This window comes from Littorina saxatilis, linkage group LG2, assembly GCF_037325665.1.
Source record: "Littorina saxatilis isolate snail1 linkage group LG2, US_GU_Lsax_2.0, whole genome shotgun sequence".
Classification (NCBI taxonomy): domain Eukaryota; kingdom Metazoa; phylum Mollusca; class Gastropoda; order Littorinimorpha; family Littorinidae; genus Littorina; species Littorina saxatilis.
In genome coordinates this window covers 47,513,952-47,541,825 of record NC_090246.1, presented here as the reverse complement: position 1 = coordinate 47,541,825, position 27,874 = coordinate 47,513,952, and the positions used below count along the sequence as shown (strand labels likewise).

Genomic DNA, 27,874 nt, shown 5'->3' with positions numbered 1-27,874 from the left:
GAATGTGGACACGTAAAAAAAAAATACACAGGCAAGGCTGCTCTTTTTGCAGAGTGAGAATTTTCCGCGGAGTTAGTTGTAAAACCGACTTCAGTGTCAATCTTCAAAATGTATTCGGAAATAATTCCATTCTGTACAGTTAAAGGCACAGTAAGCCTCCCGTAAACCATCACAGATACTGTCAGGCTTTTACATACAGTACAAACACCCTTTCATTTAAACACTCACCGCTTGAGAACATCCTAGGTGCCCTCCGTAAAGAGCGAGCAATTTTCAAAGAATTTATTTTTGCGTGGTTTATCCTCCGAGCCATCGTGAACCCGTGTGATCCAGTTTCCCTTTTTCACAATGTTGTCGTCAGTTTGTAATTCGGTGTGAGCTTAACTGCAATAGCACGTTTATGTACCTCTGACTATGCACAAAACAAACGGCTGTGCTTCACAAGAACTCTAGCGATGGCTTTTGACTGTTCAGAGGAACTGGCAATAGGCATAAACCGTCGTCTGCTGCGAGAACCACGACCTTGCGTGACCCTGCTTCCGGGCTTTTCTTTTTTCAAACTTTCAAAACTTCGAATTGTACTGATCTTGTCTTGATGAAAAAAGAATTATTATTTTTATGATTTAAGAATGTTTGTGTAACACGCTGTCAATTTATTATTTAGATTTTAAAAGTTAGGTCTAGCGCCAAAACGCACCACGGTCCGATCGTGTGAGGAGACAATCCGCAAAATTAATTCTTTGAAAATTGCTCGCTCTTTACGTAGGGCACCTAGGATGTTCCCGTTCGGTGAGCGTTCAAATGGAAGCGTATTTGTACTGTGTGTAAAAGCCTGACAGTATTTGTGATGATTTACGGGAGGCTTACTGTGCCTTTAAGCAAGGCTGTCGAGTTTTGGGACGTGTGCGCCTTATCCCCTGTAAAACAGCTAAAGGCGGGTTTGTGGTAGTTTGCCGAAGCTTTTTCCTTGTATTAGGAAGAAAGTTTGTTTCAAGAACTTCCTTTTAGGATTTGTCAGTAATACACGGCACTATCTCTTGTGTTACTTTAGACTGTGTTCCCTGGCAGCACCCTCGCTTAAAGAAACATGAGAAACACATGTTTTAAAATCACCTTGTCAGGGTATGATTGGTGACCATGTGACAGATTTTATGACGGCTTACTAGTGCCAAAACTGAAAGTTAGTCATGATGTGAAAAGTAGTAATAAACACGTGAAAGTTACTAATTTTCACAAGAAAATTACAATTATGTCGTGAAAAGTACACATTTTCAAGTGTTAATTACTAATTTTCAAGTGTTAATTACTAATTGTTCAGTTTAGGCTCGCTTCCTGACGGCTTACTAGTGCCAAAACTAAAAATTAGTAATTGTCCCGTGTTAATTACTAATTTTCATGTGCCTCGTGACTGTGGAGGTTCAATGCGCATGCGCTACTGTTGCACCGGCCACAGCAAAACATCTCTCGATTCGAACCTTTTCTGGTCCATAGTTCTTTAATCCGATGCACATTAACAATAAGAGCTGAGCGCATGTGTAGACAACCGTGACATACAGCTGTCTGTCCGATAACTTGTTGAATAACGAGTTCTATCGAAAGCTATTTGTGAAAGTGTGAGAGTTTTGACCGAACAGCGACGTCTGCTTACGGTCGGACCTTTAGCACACCATTTTTTCTCTCTCGATTCGAACATTTTTGGATCGATTGTCCTTCACTAATACACTACAGAGCAGATTTATGAGTGTGGTAGTGAAAACAAATATGAGGTTCAGCTGTCTGCCCGACAACTTGTCGAATAACCACAGCCGACCAAACGTCCGTCTGCTATAGACAGCTTCGATTCAAAGTTTTTGGGGTCGATTATCCTTTTCTAAAATACCCAAAACAACGTTTAAGGAATGCGCTATTTCAGAAAACTGTGACATGCATCTTCATGTTGGATAACTTGCTCGATAAGGCCTTCTCAGAAATAGTGTGAGAGCGATGATTGCCGGGCGTTGTAGCCTCTCAATGCGGACTCTTAGAGTCCGACTACTGTGACTGAAAACGAGGCCAAAATGAAAATGAGTAATTAACACTGTTAATTACTAATTTTCACGTGAAAATGGTAACCCTAGGTTTTGGCACTGGTAAGCCGTCATAAGATTTAGCCAAATCAAATGACATGCTATTGCAGTCTAGACATCCGCGTGTATACGGTTGGGTTGTTCGTCGATCCCGGCGGGGAAATAGCTCAGTCGGTAGCGGCGCTGGCTTCAAATGTTATCCCTTATCCCTTATCCTGATATTTGTTGGTCAAATTCTTCAGCGCAAATGGCTAAAAGAACAACTAAACCAGCATAAAAAACTATTACTTTGTTGATGCACGTTTACTTGGTTTCCTTAAAAAAAAACGAAACAAGTCGCGTAATGCGAAAATACTACATTTAGTCAAGCTGTGGAACTCACAGAATGAAACTGAACACACTGCATTGTTTCACAATGACCGTAGTCCGCCGCTCGTGCAAAACGCAGTGAAACTGACGAATCTGTTTAGCGCGGTAGTGGTTTCGCTGTGCTGCATAGCACGCTTTACTGCACCTCTCTTTGTTTGAACTTTCTGAGCGTGTTTTTAAAACTACGAACAGATTAGCAGGTTGACAAGTAAATAAAAAAGATACTGAAAGCGTACCTCAAAGAACAACAACAAAGAGAACAACAGCAAAAAGACTAAAAGAAAGAAAGAAACAGTAAAAAAAAACCAAACAAAAACATAAAACCACCAAGCAAATCAAATCAAAGCCTTCAAATAAAACTAAACTAAAACAAGTCCGTAAGGCGAAATTACTACATTTAGTCAAGCTGTGGAACTCACAGAATGAAACTGAACGTAGTCCGCCGCAAGTGCAAAAGGCAGTGAAAGTGACGAGCCTGTTTGGCGAGGTAGCGGTTGCGCTGTGCTTCATAGCACGCTTTACTGTACCTCTCTTCGTTTTAACTTTCTGAGCGTGTTTTTAATCCAAACATATCATATCTATATGTTTTTGGAATCAGGAACCGACAAGGAATAAGATGAAATAGTTTTTAAAACGATTTCAGAAATTTAATTTTAATCATGGTTTTTATAGTTTTAATTTTCAGAGCTTGTTTTTAATCCAAATATAACATATTTATATGTTTGTGGAATCAGAACATGATGAAGAATACAATGAAAGTAATTTTGGGTCGTTTTATAAAAAAATAATTTTAATTACAATTTTCAGATTTTTAATGACCAAAGTCATTAATTAATTTTTAAGCCACCAAGCTGAAATGCAATACCGAAGTCCGGCCTTCGTCGAAGATTGCTTTACAAAAATGTCAATCAATTTGATTAAAAAATGAGGGTGTGACAGTGCCGCCTCAACTTTTACAAAAAGCCGGATATGACGTCATCAAAAGTATTTATAAAAATAAAAAATAAACATCCAGGGATATCATTCCCAGGAACTCTCATGTCAAATTTCATAAAGATCGGTCCAGTAGTTTGGTCTGAATCGCTCTACACACACACACGCACACGCACAGACACACACACACACACATACACATACACACACACACACACACACATACACACACACACACACACACACACACACACACACACACACATACATCACGACCCTCGTCTCGATTCCCCCTCTATGTTAAAACATTTAGTCAAAACTTGACTAAATGTAAAAATGTACAGTAATCGACACTTAAAGTTACAAAAAAAAAACCTGAAAGAAACACAGTGATCCACAGATGAAAAATAAAAACAGACAGAAAAAGTGTAATCATGCAACAGATGTTAACGCACAAACATATGAGCTGTAGGAAAACATAGTTATCGACAGATGAATGAAACATAATAAAGAAAGTGTTGTTATTGACAGATTTAAGACAATACAATGAATGGTTATCGGCAGTTTTTAAAACACAAGTGGTCGTAGTTATCGACTGATTTAAAATTAGGTTTGATAAAGCAAACTTTACAAAAACCTTTAACAGATAACTAAATACAGTTGAAACAAAACAGACGTTACTAAAAAACAAGTCGCGTAAGGCGAAAATACAACATTTAGTCAAGCTGTCGAACTCACAGAATGAAACTGAACGCACTGCAATTTTTCAGCAAGACCGTATACTCGTAGCATCGTCAGTCCACCGCTCGTGGCAAAGGCAGTGAAATTGACAAGAAGAGCGGGGTAGTAGTTGCGCTGAGAAGGATAGCACGCTTTTCTGTACCTCTCTTCGTTTTAACTTTCTGAGCGTGTTTTTAATCCAATCATATCATATCTATATGTTTTTGGAATCAGGAACCGACAAGGAATAAGATGAAAGTGTTTTTAAATTGATTTCGAAAATTTAATTTTGATCATAATTTTTATATTTTTAATTTTCAGAGCTTGTTTGTAATCCAAATATCAACATATTTATATGTTTTTGGAATCAGGAAATGATGAAGAATAAGATAAACGTAAATTTAAATCGTTTTATAATTTTTATTTTTTTTTTACAATTTTCAGATTTTTAATGACCAAAGTCATTAATTTATTTTTAAGCCACCAAGCTGAAATGCAATACCGAAGTCCGGCCTTTGTCGAAGATTGCTTGGCCAAAATTTCAATCAATTTGATTGAAAAATGAGGGTGTGACAGTGCCGCCTCAACTTTTACAAAAAGCCGGATATGACGTCATCAAAGACATTTATCGAAAAAATGAAAACAGTGTCCGGGGATATCATTCCCAGAAACTCCCATGTAAAATTTCATAAAGATCGGTCCAGTAGTTTAGTCTGAATCGCTCTACACACACACACACACACACGTACAGACAGACAGACACAAGCACACACACACACACACACACACACACACACACACACACACACACACACACATACACACACGCACGCACACACGCACGCACACACACACGCACGCACACACATACACCACAACCCTCGCCTCGATTCCCCCCTCTATGTTAAAACATTTTGTCAAAACTTGACTAAATGTAACAAGTCGCGTAAGGCGAAAATACAATATTTAGTCAAGTAGCTGCCATTTTTCAGCAAGACCGTATACTCGTAGCATCGTCAGTCCACCGCTCATGGCAAAGGCAGTGAAATTGACAAGAAGAGCGGGGTAGTAGTTGCGCTAAGAAGGATAGCACGCTTTTCTGTACCTCTCTTTGTTTTAACTTTCTGAGCGTGTTTTTAATCCAAACATATCATATCTATATGTTTTTGGAATCAGGAACCGACAAGGAATAAGATGAAAGTGTTTTTAAATTGATTTGGACAATTTAATTTTGATAATAATTTGTATATATTTAATTTTCAGAGCTTGTTTTTAATCCGAATATAACATATTTATATGTTTTTGGAATCAGCAAATGATGGAGAATAAGATAAACGTAAATTTAGATCGTTTTATAAATTTTTTATTTTTTTTACAATTTTCAGATTTTTAATGACCAAAGTCATTAATTAATTTTTAAGCCACCAAGCTGAAATGCAATACCGAACCCCGGGCTTCGTCGAAGATTACTTGACCAAAATTTCAACCAATTTGGTTGAAAAATGAGGGCGTGACAGTGCCGCCTCAACTTTCACGAAAAGCCGGATATGACGTCATCAAAGACATTTATCAAAAAAATGAAAAAAACGTATGGGGATTTCATACCCAGGAACTCTCATGTCAAATTTCATAAAGATCGGTCCATTAGTTTAGTCTGAATCGCTCTACACACACACACACACGCACACACACACACACGCACACACACACGCACATACACCACGACCCTCGTTTTGATTCCCCCTCGATGTTAAAATATTTAGTCAAAACTTGACTAAATATAAAAAGAGTGTAATCTGAATAAATGTGCAAATCAACTGGATGTAATAATAGTCATATCTATATATATATACGACTAGTGTCTGTCTGTCTGTCTGTGTGTCTGTCTGTGTGTCTGTCTGTGTGTGTGTGTGTGTGTGTGTGTGTGTGTGTGTGTGTGTGTGTGTGTGTGTGAGTGTTCGCGATGCACGGCCAAAGTTCTCGATGGATCTGCTTCACATTTGGTGGGCATATTCAGGTACACCCGGGACAGGACACAACCTGGTCGATATTTCAACACGTGCTCTCAGCGCGCAGCGCTGAACCGATTTTGGTTCCACCTGAGCTATCCGGGCCCCCATACCGACACACCAAAGCCGCTAGACCACATCACAACGCCAAAGTTCTCGGTGGATCTTTTTCAAATTTGGACACCGTATTCAGCTACACCCCGGACACAATATCATCGATGAGATATTTCAACACGTGCTCTCAGCGTGCGGCGCTGAACCGATTTTGGTTTTTGTGTTCATTTCACCATTACAAGTAACTCTTCCTTATCTTCTCCAGTGTTTTCCGTTTATCTCCCTTCCTTCGTGTGGCTTCAATCCATATTCCCGTTTCTAAGTTACTATTTTTAGAATGTCACTGCGCTGTCCAGAACGCTTCCCTTGCACCCGTAAGTTGTTCTTACTGTCAAAGTGAAAAGGTCGAATCAATTTATAGCCAGGCGAAAAATACACTCTTACCTATCTCTATATATTTATAGATATAGATATACATATGTGGGCGTCTCTGATACTGAGCACAGACCAAAAATTGATAGGTGTACAACTTTGGGGATGTGTTTGGACACATTGCTGCAAATATGACAGAACCAAATGTTATTCATTTGCCTTCTGAGGCATTTTACTAATAAAATGAACGCTCAATATTACAAAAATCTGTTCTTGTGAATTTATAATATTTTTTGTAATCCGATGAGAGAGTCAAAATGGCGACGAAATGTGTGACATCGGTCAACACGCAACTTTGAAGTGCTCGTTTTTTAAAATTACACAGTTTTCAAATGCGATACAGGTGTTGAAAATACCACAAAGGATGAAAGTTAAATGATGCTAAGCAAAGTTGATAAATGACAAGGCATTTCGCCTAAACAGGCACGGTAAAAAGTCGGTCGCGTACATCCATTTTTCAAGAAAATATGAGAGTAGAATCATCTAAGGCCAGCAAAGCACATACACTAACATATTCAATAACAAATGGTCTCAAGAACTCACATTTTCACTGGCTTCTTTGTGCTGTGAATAGCAAGTCGAATCACACTATGGATGTCTCTTATGAAATCATTATGTTGCCATACCCCAAAGATTCAAGAGACATTTGACTTTGGAAAAAACACTCCTGAGAACACACCACAAGCATGTTACTCTCCAAACAGTGAATTTTGAATGACAAAATCGATTTAAAATTCAGTAAAATCAATAAAAAAAAATATATCATCGAAATGCTGCAAGGCTTGTTTGAATTTTGTTCAAAACTCAAAATAGATGTACACACCAAATGGCTACTGGTTTTGACAAGCAAATTCAATGCAATTTATTCTTCAAAATGACGAAATGGAACGCTGAACGTCATTACAATACGTAATTTCGTCGTGACGTCATCCGTACATATTTCTGTTCGGCCCGTACACTGTTATTCAGCCGGTACACTCAGGTATTTGGCCTGTGAACCTGTACCAGGCTTGATCCTGTTGGAGTAGGCTATAAATATCAGTCTGCTTAACCTCAACGTCTGATGACCACAATCGGTGCAGAAATGAGATATAACGGGTTTTAACTGACAAAAGTTTGTTTTTCTTCTTAAAAGGTGTATATTTAAATTCAGTCAGGGTTTGTGGTCCTATCAAACAAACATCGTCCAAATCAAAGAAAAATATCAAACCTTAACTGTTTTTAACGGACAAAAGTTTACTTTTCTTCATCAAAAGTTTGAATTGAAATTTAGTTAGGGACAACAGATCTACCTACAAAATTTCACTAAGATCGGTGAAAAAATGGGGTTTAACGGTTTTTCAAACTGCCAAAACTTTGGTTTTTGTCTTGAAAAGTATGTTATGATATTCAGTTAGAAACAACAGACCTACTAACCAAATTTCACAAAAATCGGCTTAAAAATGAGATTTAACGGACTTTTAACTGCCAAAAATATTGCTTTTTTCTCTTGAAAAGTATGTGTTTCAGTTTAATTAAGAACAACGGACTACTATGCCAATTTTTGTGACAATCCAACTTTAAATTACAAAATGTCACACTCTCCGTGCCAAGATTGAAGACGCCCACATATATATATACGGCTTCTGTGTGTGTGTGTGTTTGTGTGTGTGTGTGGGCAAAAACCTGTGTATTGTAGAGTTCTGTTTGTGATGTGGTCTAGCGGCTTTTGTCTGTCTGTATGTTCTGGCATTTGAGAAGCCACAACAGATAATATAGGGCTAAGAAATAAGCTCTAAAAATCTCAAGTTGTTCTTACTGTCAAAGTGAAAAGGTCGAATCAATTTATAGCCACGCGAAAAATACACTGTCACCTATCTCTATATATTTATAGATATAGATATACTTATATATATACGGCTTCTCTGTGTGTTTGTGTGTGTGTGTGGGCAAAAACCTGTGTATTGTAGAGTTCTGTTTGTGATGTGGTCTAGCGGCTTTTGTCTGTCTGTATGTTCTGGCATTTGAGAAGCCACAACAGATAATATAGGGCTAAGAAATAAGCTCTAAAAATCTCAAACCCGTTTGACAGGACTTCGCCTTCAAAGGTGATTGTGGTGAACCGCCACGCTGTCTGTCTCTGTCTCGCGATTCACCCCGGCGAATTCACCATTCCCAGTAACTCTTCCTTATCTTCTCCAGTGTTTTGCGCCTTCGTGTGGCTTCAGTCCATATTCCCGTTTCTAAGTTACTATTTTTAGAATGTCACTGCGCTGTCCAGAACGCTTCCCTTGCACCCGCAAGTTGTTCTTACTGTCAAAGTGAAAAGGTCGAATCAATTTATAGCCACGCGAAAAATACACTGTCACCTATCTCTATATATTTATAGATATATATATATATATATATATATATATATATACGGCTTCTCTGTGTGTGTGTGTGTGTGCTTGTGTGTGTGTGTAAGCAACACCTGTGGATTATTGAGTTCTGTTTGTGATGGGGTCTAGCGGCTTTTGTCAGTCTGTATGTTCTGGCATTTGTGAAGCCACAACAGATAATATAGGGCTAAGAAATAAGCTCTAAAATTTTCAATCCCGTTTGACAGGACTTCGCCTTCAAAGGTGATTGTGGTGAACCGCCACGCTGTCTGTCTCTGTCTCGCGATTCACCCCGGCGAAGCCGGGTATTCCTCTAGTATAATAATATACTACTTTAGTCAATCTGTCGTAGTCACCGAATGAAATTGAACGCACTGCATTATTATTGCTTCGTCGATTCCCCTCAGCAAGGAAATCGCGAACACTTTCACGCGAAGAACGCACAGAAAATTGACAAGCCAGTAAAGCGCAGAAGCTATTACGCTTCACAAGAAAGCGCGCTTTTCTCTAATCTCTTTAACGTTCTGACCTTGTTTATGATCCAAACATAACATATCTATATGTTTTTAGACTTCAGGAAATGTTTAGATCGATTACTACAATTTTACATTTGATTAGAATTTTCAGATTTTTATTGACCAAACTAGTTAATTAATATTTAAGCTTCCAAGCTCAAATGCAATCCCATAGTCCGTGCTCCGTCGAAGATTGGTTCAATCATTTTGATCTAAAAATGAGCGTGTGACAGTGCCGCTTCAGCTTTCACAAACAGTCGGAAATGACGTCATCAAAAACATTGATAAAACAAAAGAAACAAACATCCCGGGATATCATTCTCAGGAACTCTCATGTAAAGTTTCATGAAGATCGGTCCAGAAGTTTTCTCTCACACACACACACACACACACACACACACACACACACACACACACACACACACACACACACACACAATGACTCTCGTCTCGATTCCCTGTCTATGTTTAAACATTAAGTCATAACTTACCTAAATGTAAAAATACCTACCAGGATTGAAGTGAAGTTGGTTTCAGGTCCGTTGACATAAACTGCCACAAGTCCGTTTTCTTCGCATTGTGGAACGACCACAGAGTTAAGCAGACGGGGTGTCAGACCGGGAACCGGGCACAAAGCTGGAAACGTTCATGGACAGTATGTTTTTTAAATTGTGCACAAACACACAAACACACACACACACACACACACAAAAACACACACACACACACACACACACACATGCGCGCGCCAATGTGCGCAAGCACGCACGCACGCACGCACGCACACACTCTCTCTCTCTCTCTCTCTCTCTCTCTCTCTCTCTCTCTCTCTCTCTCTCTCTCTCTGTCTCTCATGGTGTAAGCAAAATTGTGTAGGAAGCAGGGAGGCAGTAATTGCAGTCTGTAAAGTTCAAGTACAAACTTTAGGAATTTTACAGGGTTATATATTAGTTGGCTTCACAGGAGCTTGTATCCAATCGCTGGTCGATCATTATTTACTCCTTATTCCATATATTTACTCCTTATTCCATACAGTCTGGTAAGGGTAAGCATGCAGCAGTAAATGATAAGCATGCAGGAGTAAATAATTATCGACCGGTGGTTGGATACAAGCTCCTGTGGTTGGCTTCTGGTAGTTACTCTTTTAAAGCTTCTTAGTGGGTTTGGGATAGTTCAGTCTCAAAGTTATATGGTCTAAAAACGTCATTCGCAATTCACGTCCTCGTTGATAACTGTCACGTTTCAATATATCACTTAAGGTGATTATGAACCGGTTAATTACTACTAATTAACTAACCACACCACGATCCACTCTCGCAGTCATACAATTAAATAGAGTCAACAAAAGTATAAGTTTCAGACGCCTGTTTATGTATAAACTCTCCACCTCCCTCGAGCCTTCACTCAAAATATGTTCCTTTTACGTTCTCAACACGTAAAAAACCAGTGTTCACTGACAAAATGCCAGTATTATGTAGAAAATTATAGGAACACGCTGAACCCGTGTAAATATAGTTAAATGCGAATGTTCTGTCCGAAAAGCTCTAGTTCGTGCAGGTGTCACACACCCCACGTTGTCACTACTCCAATGAAATCATAGATACGAAAAGACAACGGTGGTCAACGGGGTGCGTACGACATGGTGCACTTAGCTTTATCTCTGCTGCTGCTGCTTAGCCGGTATGCTGGTTAGTCGGTTCGCTGGTTAGCCGGTCCGCTGGTTAGCCGGTTCGCTGGTTAGCCGGTCCGCTGGTTAGCCGGTCTCCTGGTTAGCCGGTCTCCTGGTTAGCGTAGCCTCAACAGTTCCCGCCAGAGTCAGCCGTGCAGATGTTACAGGAACGTAACGAAGCGAGGCGAACGAAGCGAAACGAAACGAAACGAACGAATCGGATCGAACGAACGAAGGCTGCAAACAGAAAGCATCGGTGCACTAAACATGTCAGCTACCCCTCACCCACCACCTTAAAACATGTCATCTTTAAATATCTCATCGAGCACGTGGGCCTGCACAAAATGGACTTTTTACAACAACAAAACAGTCATTTTCCGTCCTTCTCTCCCTATCTGCAAAAACCATATACAGATTAGTATTTTAGCGTCACAGAGAGTAAATTATGCGCTAACCTGGAAAGAACAACAGAGAGTATTTCATTCCACAACACAGACTCATCAACAGCGTTAAATAATGATTTATTACCTCAAAAGCCTATGATTGTACTCTCAATGGAAGCAAAGTCCGCTTCCTCCCTGGAACAGTCTCTGTTCGTCAACAGTGACCAAAAACCTCCAGAACCCCTTGTCGAATCCTTATGCGAAAGCCATCGCCGACGAAGGAATGTTGACGACTTGTCCTCAGCAAAACATGTGGCAGTGGAAGTTCCCCTAGAGTGCCGAATACAATATTCGGTGAAAAACCATCATACTCTAGAAACTGTGTGTTAGCTCCTTCCCCTTCTGCCGCTGGGTGTCAAGTGTCCCGTACTCGTGTCTCTGTCAGACAACCTAGCCAAATACACGTGACTGACCTTGTCACCAAACCAGTCCAGCTATACACAATTCTGCCTCCCAAGCAGAAAAAGACACGAGAAACTCAATCCGTGAAAATCCCGTGTGCGCTGTCAGCGAAAAACCGTCAGCCCTAGCTATGACAGCAGAAACCTCCACTGTAAAACTCGTGCGATACAAAACATCCGTGCTCGTTGAGCACCGTCAGCAAACTCTGCTGTAACCCAATATCACGCACAGGCGCTTTCTATCATACACGACCAAGAACAGGCACTCCACTGAGTGACACTTTCTTGGTCTCTGTCACCCGATCGTGACACACCTCCCCTCTTCAAGACGAAACCTCGGTTTCGCTCACAGTCATGTTCTCCTCTACAGCCCGAGAGAGAAAGTCAGCTCCAACATTGTTGGCGCCCGGAATGACGCGTACCGTGAATTGGTACGGTTGGAGAATCAACGCCCAGCGCATAAGTCTGGCGTTTGCCAACCTTGCAACCTGAAGATATTGCAGAGGTTGATGGTCTGTTTCCAGACAGAAAGGTCGTCCTCAAGAACGAGCAACCCCTCGTTTCACCCCTGATGACTGCAACCTTCTCTGTCTTCTTGTCTTTGTTCTTCTGGTCTTTGTTCTTCTCCCCGTAGGCTGTCCTCTCTATGTAGGCGCGCAGCAGGTTGGCGTGGTACAGGCGTGCTTTCCCGTGCATCATGATCCTGTAGTCATTCTGGCCCACTTTCGCTGTCACCTCAAAAGGTCCTTGCCACTGCAGTTGTAGCTTGTTGTGTTTGACAGGTAGAAGTAGCAACACCCGTTCTCCAATCTTGAAGCTGCGCGGCCGTGCCTTGCGGTCGAATCCTCGCGCGTAACGCTGTGCTGCTCTTCCCAGGTTCTCTTGAGCCAGTTTGCAGGTCTCTTCAATCCTGTTCCTGAGTTCTACTATGTAGGTCGCTGTCGTCTGCACCTCCTCGTCAGCTTCTTCGTCTGTCCAAGCCTGACGCAGGATAGCCATGGGACCGCGTACCTGTCTGCCGTACAACAACTCAAATGGGGAAAAGCCCAAGCTCTCCTGAGGAACCTCGCGGTATGCAAAAAGCAATGCTGGGATGTACCTGTCCCACGTGCGTGGTTTCTCCTGAGCTAGTTTCCTCAGCATGGTCTTCAAGGTGCCATTGAACCTTTCCACCAGTCCGTTGCACTGAGCATGGTAAGGAGTGGTGAAGTGCTGCTCCAGTGATAGCAGTCGTGCTGCCTCCGCCATCACTCCTCCCGTGAACTGCGTGCCTCTGTCGGTGAGTACCTCTGATGGAATTCCCAGCCGGGACCACATAGTAACCAGAGCCTCAGCTACTCGCGTGGCTTCAATCGATTTCAGAGGGATCGCCTCTGGGTATCGAGTAGCGTAGTCCACCATGGTCAAAATGTATCTGTTTCCGTCCTCAGACGCAGGCAAGATGGGCCCGATGATGTCCACTGCCACCCGACGAAAGGGTTCGTCGATGAGCGGCATCTTCTCCAAGGGGACCTTCCTCACCCTTCCTTTGGCAACCACCTTCTGGCACTTATCGCAGGACGCACAGAAACGTCGGACATCCGTGCAGATGCCTGGCCAGTAAAAGTGGCGCCAGACACGATCCGTGGTCTTCTTGGTACCAAGATGACCTCCCAGAATCGAGTCGTGTGCCGTTGCCATGACACCCTCGCGAAACTCGCGAGGCACGACAACCTGTTTGAATGTACCTTCTTGGTTGCTGAACTCACGGTAGAGCAACTTCTTGTCCCTGAGGAACCTTGACCTCCCATGCTTCCCGCTCAGCTTCACCTTCCCCGACTTCGCGTGCTCCCGAGGAGTAGCTAAGGTCGGGTCAGAATCCTGAGCCTTCGCGAGAAGCGCGGGGGTCACGTTCCCCAGGGCAGCTCGTGCAGCAGGTAGGGGTTTGAGAGGTTTGTCCTCTCGCTCCGCCTGTGCCCGCGTGAGCACTGAAATGACGTCGGGAGACCGATAAACGGGAACCTCCCTGGTGACGCCGTCCACAAACTGGACCCGGTTTCCAATGAGCAGGTCGCATGGAGGATCGTCCATGACGACGGCCACAATGGTCCCCGTGAACAACGGGGTTACGACCTTGATCACTGCCGTGTTCAAGTCGTAAGCGTGAGATGCCTCGGCCATTCTCACCCTGATGCTGTCTCCTGTGTAGGCCATAGCTGGAACTAGACTCGCCCGAACCACTATCATGTCTGCCCCTGTGTCCCGCAGACCTTCGCCCTTCACTCCGTTAACGTAGACGTTGCAGTGGGGCTGGAAATGTTTCCTGGAGCACGGAACGCAGAGTTGTGGAATGGTGCATGAGCTCGTGACGTCCCTTAGCTCCTCACTGCCAACAAAGTGTACGCCCTTCTGGTCAGCCTGTCTCCTGTGGCAGTCCTTCTTCACGTGGCCCCGCTTGTTGCAGTAGTAACACTGGATGTCAGATCTGGAACTTGATCCCTTGTGTCCCTGATCGTCCTTCCCGTCCTTGGGTCCTGAAGAACCCGAATTTCCCGATTTTCCTGGCCGTGAGCCTGAAGATTTGCCGGAGATCGCCTGGGCGTCCTCGTGCACTCTGATCCAGTCGGCTGCCTCCTGAGTAGTCTTTGGCTGGTGCTCCTGCACGAAGGTCACCACCTCAGGTCGCAGGCTGGACATCAGTTGTTCCATGACAATGAGGTCGGCAAGGTCGTTGACGGTCCAGTCCTTTTCGGCCATCTCCACCCAGCGCCGCAGGTAGAGATTAAGGCGTGCCACAAACTGATGACTCAGCTCGCCGCTCAGTCTCTTGCTGTTACGCAGACGTCGTCTGTAGGCTTCCGCAGTCAGGTTGAAGCGCTGGAGTAACGCCTTCTTTAGTGCCTGATAGTTTCTCGCCTCGTCGTCCTCCAAAGCGTTGTAGAGCTGCAATGCGCGTCCTTTCAAGCAGGTGCTAAGGCGGCTAGCCCACGTGGCCTCTTCCCACTTCTGGTCGGATGCAATGCGCTCAAACCGGCGTAAAAAGTCGTCGAGCTCGTCCTTGTCATCGTCGAACGTCGGCAGTCTCGTACGGTCGGCAACAAATGTCGGCGCGCTAGCCTGAGTAAGCGTACCCTTCTCTGCCTGTAGCCTAGCTAGTTCTAGCTGGTGATCGCGATCCGCCTGTTTGTCCTGTCTGTCACGTTCGGCCTGTCGTTCCTGTCTCTCAAGTTCAGCCTGTTCTTTCTCTTTCCGTTCTTGTCTGTCACGTTCATCTTTCTCTTTCTTTTCTTGTCTGTCTCGTTCGGCCTGTCGTTCTTGTCTGTCAAGCTCGTCTTTCTTATCCTGTCGGTCACGTTCGTCTTGTCGTTCCTGTCTCTCACGTTCGGCCTGTCGTTCTTGTCTGTCAAGCTCTTCTTTCCTCGTCTGTCGCTCTATGTCTTCCTTACGTTCTAACTCCTTGCGCTTAAGCAAACTACGCGCTCTAACGCGTGCGTCTCGCTCTGTCTGTTCCTCACTACCAGGAGTCTCAAAAGTTAACCTCTTCGTAGGAGATCCCCCTGTAGCCATGGTTAGTTTAGCAAAGCTTTATTACCAAAGTAAGTCTAACGCAGCTATAGCTAGAACACGCGGTGATGGAAGCGATGGATACAAAAATCCAGTAACCGGAAAATGCAGAAGAAAAATCCAAACGGTGTAGAACAAATCGCGTAGCCTACTTTATGGCTGCTTTTTGCGGTGAAACAAAGTGTTTCCCACAGCCGTGGCCTACTTTATCGGCTGCTTTTTGCGGTGAAACAGAGTGTCTCCCACAGCCTTGGTTAGGACAGAAGTCCTCGGACCCTTCCCCCCCAAAATTCCAACAAAGTCAAAATATGGAGAAAAATCCAAGTAAAACAAGACGGTAGAAATGTAACCTGTTACAGAATGCGAAACAACAATGTAGAGAAAACTGAGTAAAACGAATAACAAATCCGCTAACCCCGCTCAGCTCTCTGCAACGGAAAAACTCTGAACGTACAACAACAAAGATTCACAAACAAAGGAAAGGGAAGTAATCACAGTTAGCGCATACAATAACTCACAAATTACAATTTACATTTCCTGCAAGATGTGAATCGCTTAAGGTGTGGTATATGATCAAAACTATACAAAAAAGGGTAGCACCAAGCAGAAAATAAGTCGAGCACTGACGAGATTATCTGCTCTTAGTTATCCTTAATTGGTGGGTCTTTATCAGTCAGAAATTAACTGAGTAAATCCCGGCTTGGCCCCCATGTGTCACGTTTCAATATATCACTTAAGGTGATTATGAACCGGTTAATTACTACTAATTAACTAACCACACCACGATCCACTCTCGCAGTCATACAATTAAATAGAGTCAACAAAAGTATAAGTTTCAGACGCCTGTTTATGTATAAACTCTCCACCTCCCTCGAGCCTTCACTCAAAATATGTTCCTTTTACGTTCTCAACACGTAAAAAACCAGTGTTCACTGACAAAATGCCAGTATTATGTAGAAAATTATAGGAACACGCTGAACCCGTGTAAATATAGTTAAATGCGAATGTTCTGTCCGAAAAGCTCTAGTTCGTGCAGGTGTCACACACCCCACGTTGTCACTACTCCAATGAAATCATAGATACGAAAAGACAACGGTGGTCAACGGGGTGCGTACGACATGGTGCACTTAGCTTTATCTCTGCTGCTGCTGCTTAGCCGGTATGCTGGTTAGTCGGTTCGCTGGTTAGCCGGTCCGCTGGTTAGCCGGTTCGCTGGTTAGCCGGTCCGCTGGTTAGCCGGTCTCCTGGTTAGCCGGTCTCCTGGTTAGCGTAGCCTCAACAGTTCCCGCCAGAGTCAGCCGTGCAGATGTTACAGGAACGTAACGAAGCGAGGCGAACGAAGCGAAACGAAACGAAACGAACGAATCGGATCGAACGAACGAAGGCTGCAAACAGAAAGCATCGGTGCACTAAACATGTCAGCTACCCCTCACCCACCACCTTAAAACATGTCATCTTTAAATATCTCATCGAGCACGTGGGCCTGCACAAAATGGACTTTTTACAACAACAAAACAGTCATTTTCCGTCCTTCTCTCCCTATCTGCAAAAACCATATACAGATTAGTATTTTAGCGTCACAGAGAGTAAATTATGCGCTAACCTGGAAAGAACAACAGAGAGTATTTCATTCCACAACACAGACTCATCAACAGCGTTAAATAATGATTTATTACCTCAAAAGCCTATGATTGTACTCTCAATGGAAGCAAAGTCCGCTTCCTCCCTGGAACAGTCTCTGTTCGTCAACAGTGACCAAAAACCTCCAGAACCCCTTGTCGAATCCTTATGCGAAAGCCATCGCCGACGAAGGAATGTTGACGACTTGTCCTCAGCAAAACATGTGGCAGTGGAAGTTCCCCTAGAGTGCCGAATACAATATTCGGTGAAAAACCATCATACTCTAGAAACTGTGTGTTAGCTCCTTCCCCTTCTGCCGCTGGGTGTCAAGTGTCCCGTACTCGTGTCTCTGTCAGACAACCTAGCCAAATACACGTGACTGACCTTGTCACAAAACCAGTCCAGCTATACACAATTCTGCCTCCCCAAGCAGAAAAAGACACGAGAAACTCAATCCGTGAAAATCCCGTGCGCGCTGTCAGCGAAAAACCGTCAGCCCTAGCTATGACAGCAGAAACCTCCACTGTAAAACTCGTGCGATACAAAACATCCGTGCTCGTTGAGCACCGTCAGCAAACTCTGCTGTAACCCAATATCACGCACAGGCGCTTTCTATCATACACGACCAAGAACAGGCACTCCACTGAGTGACACTTTCTTGGTCTCTGTCACCCGATCGTGACAATAAAGATAACATGTGGCGTGTTTTCTTGGAATAAAACTTGTGTGCGCGACATCGTGAACAACTTTCATCTTCATTTTTGAATATCGTGAATGCTGCCGAAGGTTTGATTTTTTTTTAAAGCTGGCTTTAAATCGTAAGCATGGAGACTGAACACTCGGCAGCCAAGATAGTAGCGGACATGGAAGCAACCGCTTTGTCATATATGTGACTGTCATACTGTCAATATCTTCAACATTTTGTTTTCAGATTCAATTATCTAGAACAATACAATAAGAAATGAAAACCTGTTCGAGTCGGCGAAGAATACCAGCTTGCCTTACATTGCTGATTGTATTGCCTATTATTTTTGGTCGCCTTTTTGAAACATGCCCGTTATAAAAAACACACAAACAAACAACAACATTAGGCAGATGCGTTTAGTAGCAGATCTTTTTCACGAGGCAGTTAATGTAAACATTTATGAGGCTAAAAAAGGATATATGTATTCCCATACCAGATGCAACAGAAATCACCTGCCTCGATGCATTTGTAAGAGAGCATAGGCTTATATATTGTTTTCGATGTCGATTTCTTGGCAGTTCAGAGTTCACCAAGATGGCCTTGGTGAGTTCATAAGATATGTTCTCTGTATGCTACATATTTTCACCTTGTAAGCCGTAAAGAATTGATAGGAGCCCCTCGAGAATTAAGGCAAAATAAACGCGTGGGTGGATGTAGGTATGAAGCCAACTAAACGAAATACATTTCTTCCGATTCCGAATAGAAGTGTTATAAAAGAGTGAAAATTACGCTGAGGCGTGGTGGTGGGTGGTTGCGTGGTGGTTGGCGGCGAAGTTGGAGTTGATGCTGTAGTCGTGACTGGTGGTGGACCCCCCGCGGGCGTAGTAATCGGACCTCCGGTTGACGTAGTCGTCGGATCTGGTGTAGTTGTCGGATCTGGTGTAGTCGTCGGATCTGGTGTAGTCGTCGGATCTGGTGTAGTCGTCGGAGGTGGTTGTGTCGTTGGAGCTGGTGTCGTGGTCACCATTTCGCAGCCATCGCCAACGATGTTGGCACTACTGTCACAGTAGCACTTGGTTGAATCAACTGTAGGCACGAATTAGCTTTGTAAGTGATACTGTCCATATGGAGAAAGTGTTCTATTCATTCAAGGAATACAATTATGATATATCTTTACGATGGGGAATCTTTTTGGAGTATCAGCATTCTGTCTTTGTGGTGGATGTATGGTGTTTGTGGGTGTTGCTGTTTAGTCTTAAACATTATTTACGACACTTTGGTATACTGGTGTAAACATATAATCACATATTTGAAGATCTACGGCAAAATATAATCCAAACCGTACGTACGCCATTAAAGGCACAGTGCAGCTCACAGCCTTCGTTTTGCGTTTTTGTTGCAGCTGAGTGCATTTACAGTTCAAAAATCCTTCTATGGTAGTAAAACAAACCCAAAACTACCCAACGACGACATCTGTGAAGCTCGACAGTTTCTTGTTCACGCGAGTGCATAAATTAACCTAGTTATTACGTGGTGTTTGGTCGGAGTTCGATTCAACTGAGTGATTCCGGCCTCCATTTTGTTTTACACAAACTCATGATGACGTCTGACATAGTTTGCTAGTGACGTGTCTTTTTGTGCATGATGTGGTGATATACCTGATCTAAATTTAGATCCAAAAATAGGTCAAGACCAGCCGGGTCCGAGTACGAAATTAATTCGTAAAAAAATCGCAGTTCTTGACTCTTTGGGTGCAAGTCAATGAAACTTGGTAGTTCTTCTAACGGATAGCTGCCTGAGGTATGACTAAATGCCCCAGGGGCTCCGTGCACCTGGATTTGACAAGTTCAGTACCTTTAAAAGAAGAAAAAAAATAATCCGAAAAAAACCCCAGAAACCTTTTTCTTCTTCTTCTTCTTCTGCGTTCGTTGGCTCAAAACTCCAACGTACACTCGTGTGTATGACCGTTTTTACCCCGCCATTTAAGCAGCCATACGCCGCTTTCGGAGGAAGCATGCTGGGTATTTTCGTGTTTCTATAACCCACCGAACTCTGACATGGATTACACTTGGTCTTGTGCTTGCATGTACACACGAAGGGGGATAAGGCACTAGCAGGTCCTCACATAAGTTGACCTGGGAGATCGGAAAAATCTCCACCTTAACCCACCAGGCACGGCCGGGATTCGAACCCATGACCTTCCGCTTTAGAGGCCGGCGTCTTACCACCAAGCCATTGCGCCCGTCAAACCTTGTTCATTTTGCCTTGATAGGAGCCCCTCCAGAATTATTGAATTATATTTTTATGAGTGAAAAATGTATATGAAAGTAATATAAATATAAACATATTTTAAATCTGTTATTATAGTGTAAACATATAATCACATATTGTATGTTTGTACATATTTGAAGATCTACGGCAAAAGATAGTCCAAACGCCATTAAAAGAAAAAGAAACAATACGAAAAATCAACAGAAACCTTGTTCATTGTGCCTTCATTACTTCATTAAACCACAAATATTGAGTCACATATAATTTTATGGTACGTTGAAAATTATATTATTTGTTATATAAGTGTTCATAGTTGGAACAACTGTGTTTGATTCAGAACTAGTTGATCTAGCAGACGTTAAAACATGGAAGGGGTCTCAGTCTAAATCAAAAGTCAGAAAAGTGAAACAGTGCGTTCTGTCACCGAACCTATAATACAACATATCTACACTCCAAAGTATTAACAACATCAACAACAACAACAACAACAGCAACCCCCAAATCAATGAGACTTTGAATTTCATCAAATGCATGTAAGAAATTGCGTGTAGTTACTCCGCTTTTATGGTACGTTGAATACACTGACAGAGGTGTGCCAAATGTGTCAGTGCATACACATTTAAGTAACGATTTAAAGTGAGGAAACTTGTCGTAAAGTTACTGTGCTTCTCATTTCTAGATGCACGAAGCCTCGAGGGCGTTTAGTCATGTTTGAGGCATCGATCCATTCGAAATGATACCAAGTTTAATTGCCCTTTTTGCAAGGTGTCGAAAACTACACAAATTTTTACGAATTGTTATTATCATTGTCCGGGCAGGATAGCGTAATTAAGCCTCGATCAGACTCATATCAGGTCCCTAACATGAACTACTTACGTTAAAAACCTACATGGAAGTTTATTGTTCTCGACGAGAGGGGGGATTCCGCCTATCTTGAGTAGTTTACGTCAGTACATTGTGTTTGGTTATTTAAGAAAACTGTAAAACATAGTACTTGGTTCCATTTTGGCATATTGCACACAGTGTGCAGTCCTGGAACGTGAACTCGGGAAACGTTGATTACATTTTGACGGGAGATGCGAACTGACAAACCGCATAGAGTTTTGTCTGGCTGGCAACAGTAAAGGTATGTGTAGTCATCTGAGGGATAGTTGTCTAAATGTTTTGACTGTTTATATCCTTATCTGCGACAAAAAGACAAATCGTTGCTTCAGCAATGCTGTGAGCTGCACTGCATCTTTAAAGGTCCTCGTCTATATTTTTTCAAAGAAATTGACATTTGACCGTTTAAATTCTGAGTCTATTCACCAAAACTTTAAACCCCCCCTTCGTTCGATCAGAAAGAATGAAGCGAGAGTAGCCGTTTAAAAATTCATTGTAGCATTTCAGCGTTGTAGCTAGGATATCCTTATTTGAAAAGCCTTGTGAGCCAGTTACGGGGCCCCCAGGCTCGGGGACGGTTTTAATTGGTCGATATATTTAGGCAAAGCACTTGATCTAACACATGACAGACATTAACATTGGAAGTGATACGTGTCACTTCCCAAAAAATACAAACTTTTTGTCCACATTTTATTTTCGATAACTTTTTCCCCCATGGTTCATTCATCATCTGACGTAACATTTCAGCGAAATGTAACCGTGGAGTTATTAAAAAAATTCAAAAATAAAGATGAGGACCTTTAAAGGAAGTTTACCAAATTTTAAGCACAACAAACTTGCCAAGCAATACAAAATGACAGTTTCAGATAGCCCCTTACATTTTAAGGTTGTTGCATAACGTTTCTTTGAGCATTGACAAATATTGCTGCCATGAGTACCCATAATATCTTTTTTTCTGTAGGTGACCGTACATTCGTTTGTTTCTTTTGATATTGTGTTTCCAGATCATCCTGAACATTACTAGTTTGCATACGTACCTTAACGCTGTTTTGACTTGCGTCCAATGAATTATATTGCTTTAGCAGCTGCACCACAACAACGAACCGTTTTTTAACATTGTTTCATTGGCATTGTCTAGACCCCCTACACCATTTTTGAGGGTGTAAATGAATATCGACCGAACGCATATGCCAATGAGCACCTGGGTTCTTATCGTCCATGATCGAGAAAAATAATGCATTATCCTTTTACGATAATATGTACTGAGACAACTTTTTTTCCTATTACATTTCATTCTGTCTTTCCTATCAATTCTGCAGGTTGGTGGTTTTTCTTTTGAATTTATAATCAGTACTCTTTGGTTTATGTTCTGTTTATGATAGTCTGTATAGTTCGATCATTCTCAACCCTGTGGTACTACCTTTATTTCAGAGGTTTATTTACGCAGTTTATCATACAAACCAGTCCCCGAAGACAATCGGACCATTATAAGTATGGAAATAAACAAATGATGAGGCCTTAGTGTTCATGCTAGCCTTATTAGGCTAACACTACTTACAAATGAAGCAATTCCACTTCCCGACAAGAAGAACATTTTGTTGTTCACAACGACTATAACTGTCTTGTGTTGAAGGGTTAAGTACTACCATTAATCGTTTTTGTTGTGATCGGACCAAATATGGATACATTTCAACCCCGGAGGAGCCTCTGTGACGCGCCAGTCAGGTTTGCCGAGTAAACGTTGTTCACACATGTCAAGTTCTGTTTTACTGCATTCCTTGGTCAGGTTCTGTCATATGAATGTGACAGTTTTAAAAAGCAAAAGTTTAAACGAATATATCAAAATGTGACGATGAGCGTGGGGCTCTTTTGAGTTATGAATTCGGCGATTTTTCCCTCTGAGCCTAATAGACGAGGAACCAAATCGGAAAAAGACGCTTAGTTAAGGAGTTTAAGGCATGGGAGGTACTCCCGAGCAAATTCGGTTTCATTTGACAGACAAATGCATATTGTCTCTGAAACAGCTTTTCTTGGTACCCAAAAGTGGCAGCAGCTATACGCAATTTTCAGGAAAAGTAGCCCAGTTTTTTGAAAAATGCACTTCAGAAAAAACCACTTTGTTGCAAAACTCGGTAATATCAGCTTAACCGCAGGCAGTAGAGTAACTATTTTTGAGTGAACTATCAAGTAATTGGAAGGTGTTAAACAGCAAGTAAAAGGATTGTTTACGTGCAACACATAGCGGCACCAGGAGGCCTTGCAGTTCAGAAATTGTGTTACGTCACGTCATTTTCACTTTTCTGGATAATGTCAGATTTCATAAAAGACGTTTTGTAAGCCACAATCTAATGAAATACATATCAGAGAGAAGTGCATTTATTGGGCTTTTAGTTGCAAGTACTTCTGATGAGATAGCTTATAAACACTAAGTGTGAGAGTTCATTTCTGAAGCACACCCCCTAATTGTGTAAGTCAAAGTTATGTCATGAAAGGCTTTTGAGAGTCACAATGACAGATAAGGGTGGAACGTAATGGACTTAACATGCACGTTAATACATAGAAAAATGCCTGCTCTAAGCATAGGTGCAAAATATATAAAGATACCTGTGAAGAAATTTATGCGCGAGACGATAACTGTGTGCTGAGTCTCATTTAGTGAAACAACGCCTTTAATTGCTTTTCCTTACATTTTCAGGCAGTGCTGGTTTTCATAAGAGTCGCATTTGAACCTCAAAAATGCCCGTCAATATAAAGTAAGAAGATAGAATGTAACTGTGATTGATAATGTGCACCATTTTTATTGAACATTCTCTGAAAAAAATCGGGTGCATACCGTTTTTGGCGGTTTTACGTTTCACTGAAGGAAAAACAGAATTTAGTGTGTTATACAAAACTCTCTGAGTAACACTGATGATTTACATAGAATAAAGAAGTACAATTTATGCCATATAGTTACTGAATGTAGGTGGAGCTTGCGGAATATTGTTTGAATATTGTACCTGCAATGATGACGTCACACGTGACGTCGAAGCTACAGGTAAGCGAGGTGTAAAGTCTAGAATAAGCATGGTATTCTAGATGGTGAGACTTACTGCCTACAATACAGTACTCTCGCGAAAAAAGTTGAATGGTATGGAAGACATATGAATATACTTTCTAAATTGTTTTGTCGTGGAACTCAGCAGCAGCAGCAGCGTCAATTCACAATTCGAAGGCAAAACGACACTGAGCACAAAAAAGAGAGGATATTTCTTCAGTGCTACACATCTCATGTTAAACAGCAGTGTTTAGGCCAGAAATATATGGGTATATGACGAATTGGCTTTCTTCTGCTAAAAAAATGGTTTAAAGGATTTGAGCATTATTTGGGTATGACGTCACAGGTCCCTGTTAATACCTACTAACAAAAATGAGGGGTTTTGACAGCATGATCCTCTTTAAGCCTTAAAAGAGGCGAATAAAACTAAACAACATTTCCCATGTTTTACACCACTGAGTTTCGTTGGAGTCTTAGCTAACAGGGCATACCTATTTCGTTTAAAACTGCCGCGCAGTCAGGCTGATCTAACGTGTGAAAGAGAGCGCCCACAAGGTTGAAAACGACAAGAAATCCTGGTTTTTGATAATGTTTGCCCTGGGTAGCTGCAGTTGATATGCAATACATTTAAAACTACACGAAGCAGTTTCTTCAAATTACACAGGACGCTGACAAATACTCTCTTCTATATGCGTGTCATATGTGGACAGAAACAGAACCTGAGAATAGACGTTGTAACGGTTCGTTAACACTTTTTGAACGTTGGTAACGTCACTGAGACAAATGCAACATCATTGAAATTGTTCATGCTTAGGAAGTGGTTGTATCCCTATACGTGTCTTAAGTTTCAAAAGCATTCTTTCTCGGGATCAAAAGTTGTGTCCGTTTCAAAAGAGACCCAAAATACTATGATTGGTGAGTTTCGCGCAATCTTTTTCAAAGGACACTTTTTAATGATTTCGTCGCCCGTCTTCCGACAGGGCGTATATATACAACCGTCACAGACTATGGACAGCTAGCTCAGTAGCTGTTGCACACAAAATATGTATTTTTTAAAAATTTTTTAAAGTCTTCGCTGTAAAACAAAAAGCGAAAAAAGGAAAAGTGTTGCAAAGACAGAAGAATGAAGACATGACGTCATATTCCAAGAAATATATCACCAGCGGGACGACTGGGATTTACCTATCGTGTCTTGAGATGGAGAATATTAATATACACATATGTTTCCGACCGGCACGGTGGGCCTAGTGGTAAGGCGTCCGCCCCGTGATCGGGAGGTCGTGGGTTCGATCCCCGGCCGGGTCATACCTAAGACTTTAACATTGGCAATCTAGTGGCTGCTCCGCCTGGCGTCTGGCATTATGGGGTTAGTGCTAGGACTGGTTGGTCCGGTGTCAGAATAATGTGACTGGGCGAGACATGAAGCCTGTGCTGCGACTTCTGTCTTGTGTGTGGCGCACGTTATATGTCAAAGCAGCACCGCCCTGATATGGCCCTTCGTGGTCGGCTGGGCGTTAAGCAAACAAATAAACAAACAAAAATATGTTTCCGACCGAAATGCAGCTGTTTATCATGAGGTCAAAAGCACTGAAGAAATATCCAATCTTTTTTGTGCTCAGTGTAGTTGGGATGTTTTGCCTTCGAATTGTGAATTGACGCTGTTACCGCTGTGGTCCATATCAAAACAATTTAGAAAGTATATTCATATGTCTTTCACATAGCACAGCTTTTTCGAGGGAGTACGGTTTGCTCTGTGTATTGTATGCAGTCCATCTTTCTGAACATTTTACACAGACTGCTCATTCTAGACTCCACAGGTGGTGTACCTTGACGTCACTTGTGACGTCATCGCTGTTGTTGCGATGTTCAAATAACATCATGCAAGCTCAATCTACATTCAGTAACTACATACACAAAAGTGTACTGCTTTGTCCCGTTCACAAGAAATTCACTAGAGTGTTTTGTTTTACACACGAAAAGCATGGTTTCTTCAGTGAAAAGTAAATTGACAAAAAACTTTTCACAACTGATTTTCTTGGTGAAAATTTAGGAAATATGACACACATTGCCCATCGCGGATACATTTGATCATCTACTTTGAATTGTGGAGTTATTTGAAAGATAAAATGCAATTCAGATAAAATTCAGCACTAGCTGAAAATGTAAGGATGCGCAATCAAAGGCGTAATTTGTGTAAGAAAAGCTAATAACAAACAAAACTGTCTCTCACAATAATGTTTTTACGTGTATCTTTTTAAATACTGCACCTACTAGTCGACCAGGCATTTGCCTATGTTAAAACATACATATCAAGTCCATCAAATTGTATTCCAACACGTCATAATGAGAGCAAAAGACTTTCCGGGCAGAATTTTGACTTTCAAAATTCGGGGGTGTACTTCTGTAATTAACTATCTAATGTTGTGTTTAAGAGATATCTAAAACAAAAGTTACTTGCTACAAGAAGCCAGATGATTACATTTTTCTCTGACTGGTTATTAATCAGATTGTGTCTAATGAAACGTCCTCAGGGAGAATTGACATTATCCAGAAAAGTAAAAACGGCATGACGTAACACAACTTCCGAAATGCAAGGCCTGATGACACTCTTATGTGCTACAGTCAAACAAGCTTTTTACTTGCCGTTGTACACCTTCCAGTTACCCTATAATTCACTCAGATATACTCACTCTGACCCGTGCGGTTAAGTTAATAATTATGTCCATTTTTCGCAAGACAATGCATTTTTCTGCAGTATACTTTTCACAATAGAGCTACTCAAGAGTGCGTATAGCTGCTGCCACTTTTGCGTTCCTAGAAAGGTTGGGGGAGATTCTATAGGCAGTTATCTTTCAAATGATACCAAATTTGCTGACTGACTATTAGGGTTTAACGTCCTCTCAGACCAACTGGTCTATATTGGGACAGGTATTGGTAATACGCTAAAGATATGGTGTGATACTTTGATTCTAACAAGCCCGCTGTGGCTATCTTCTTCGACACACCAGCATTAGGTTTGTCTCGTCAAAGTATCGAAATACGATCATGATAAGCAGAGACGAGAGATGATGCATGCGTGTGTGTCTTCGTGTTTTCCAAGCCCTGAGACTTTCGCTGTGAACGTGGGATCTGTTTCGTGCGCATGTGTGCACACGGAGGTGTTCGGACACCGAAGATGTCTGCACAAAGTTGACTCCGAGAATTAAAATCTCTCGCCGAACGTGGGGATCGAACCCACGCTGATAGCGACCAACTGGCTACAAAGCCAGCGCGCTACCAACTGAGCTACGTCCCCGCCCCCCAAATTTACTCGGGAGTACCGACTGTACATTAAAATCGGGCTGAGAGCCGACTAGTATACAGTGCTCATTCTATACTTTACACCTCGCTTACCTGTAGCTTCGACGTCACGTGTGACGTCATCATTGCAGGTGCAATATTCAAACAATATTCCGCAAGCTCAACCTACATTCAATAACTACATGGCATACATTTTACTTCTTTATTCTATGTAAATCGTGTTAACTATAGAGTTTTGTATGACACACTAAATTCCGTTTTTCCTTCAGTGAAACGTAAAACCGCCAATTTTTTCAGTGAATGTTCAATAAATATGGCGCACATTGTCAATCACAGTTACATTTTATCTTCTTACTTTATATTGACGGGCATTTTGGAGGTTCAAATGCAACTCTTATGAAAACCAGCACTACCTGAAAATGTAAGGAAAAGCAATTAAATGCGTTGTTTCACTAAATGAGACTCAGCACACAGTTATCGTCTCGCCCATACAATTCTTCACAGGTATCTTTATATATTCTCCCCTCTGCTTCTTTACCTCTGTAAACTTGTAGAGCTAGTTATT

At 42.0% G+C, this 27,874-nt stretch overlaps 1 protein-coding gene across 2 annotated transcripts in view; it reads right to left on the bottom strand.

Annotated features, from left to right (window-relative positions):
* The window catches only part of LOC138959096 (uncharacterized), a 73,046-nt gene that overhangs the window by 42,950 nt on the left and 2,222 nt on the right, over positions 1–27,874 (bottom strand). Inside the window, exons 2-3 of one of the 2 annotated variants that reach the window (XM_070330449.1) lie at positions 18,609–18,905; positions 9,970–10,094 (exon numbers count right to left, since the gene is read on the bottom strand). In XM_070330449.1, the coding sequence (XP_070186550.1) occupies positions 9,970–10,094; positions 18,609–18,905 (422 nt within the window). The remainder of the gene's footprint in view (positions 1–9,969; positions 10,095–18,608; positions 18,906–27,874) is intronic. The other variant, XM_070330448.1, reaches the window with a different exon arrangement.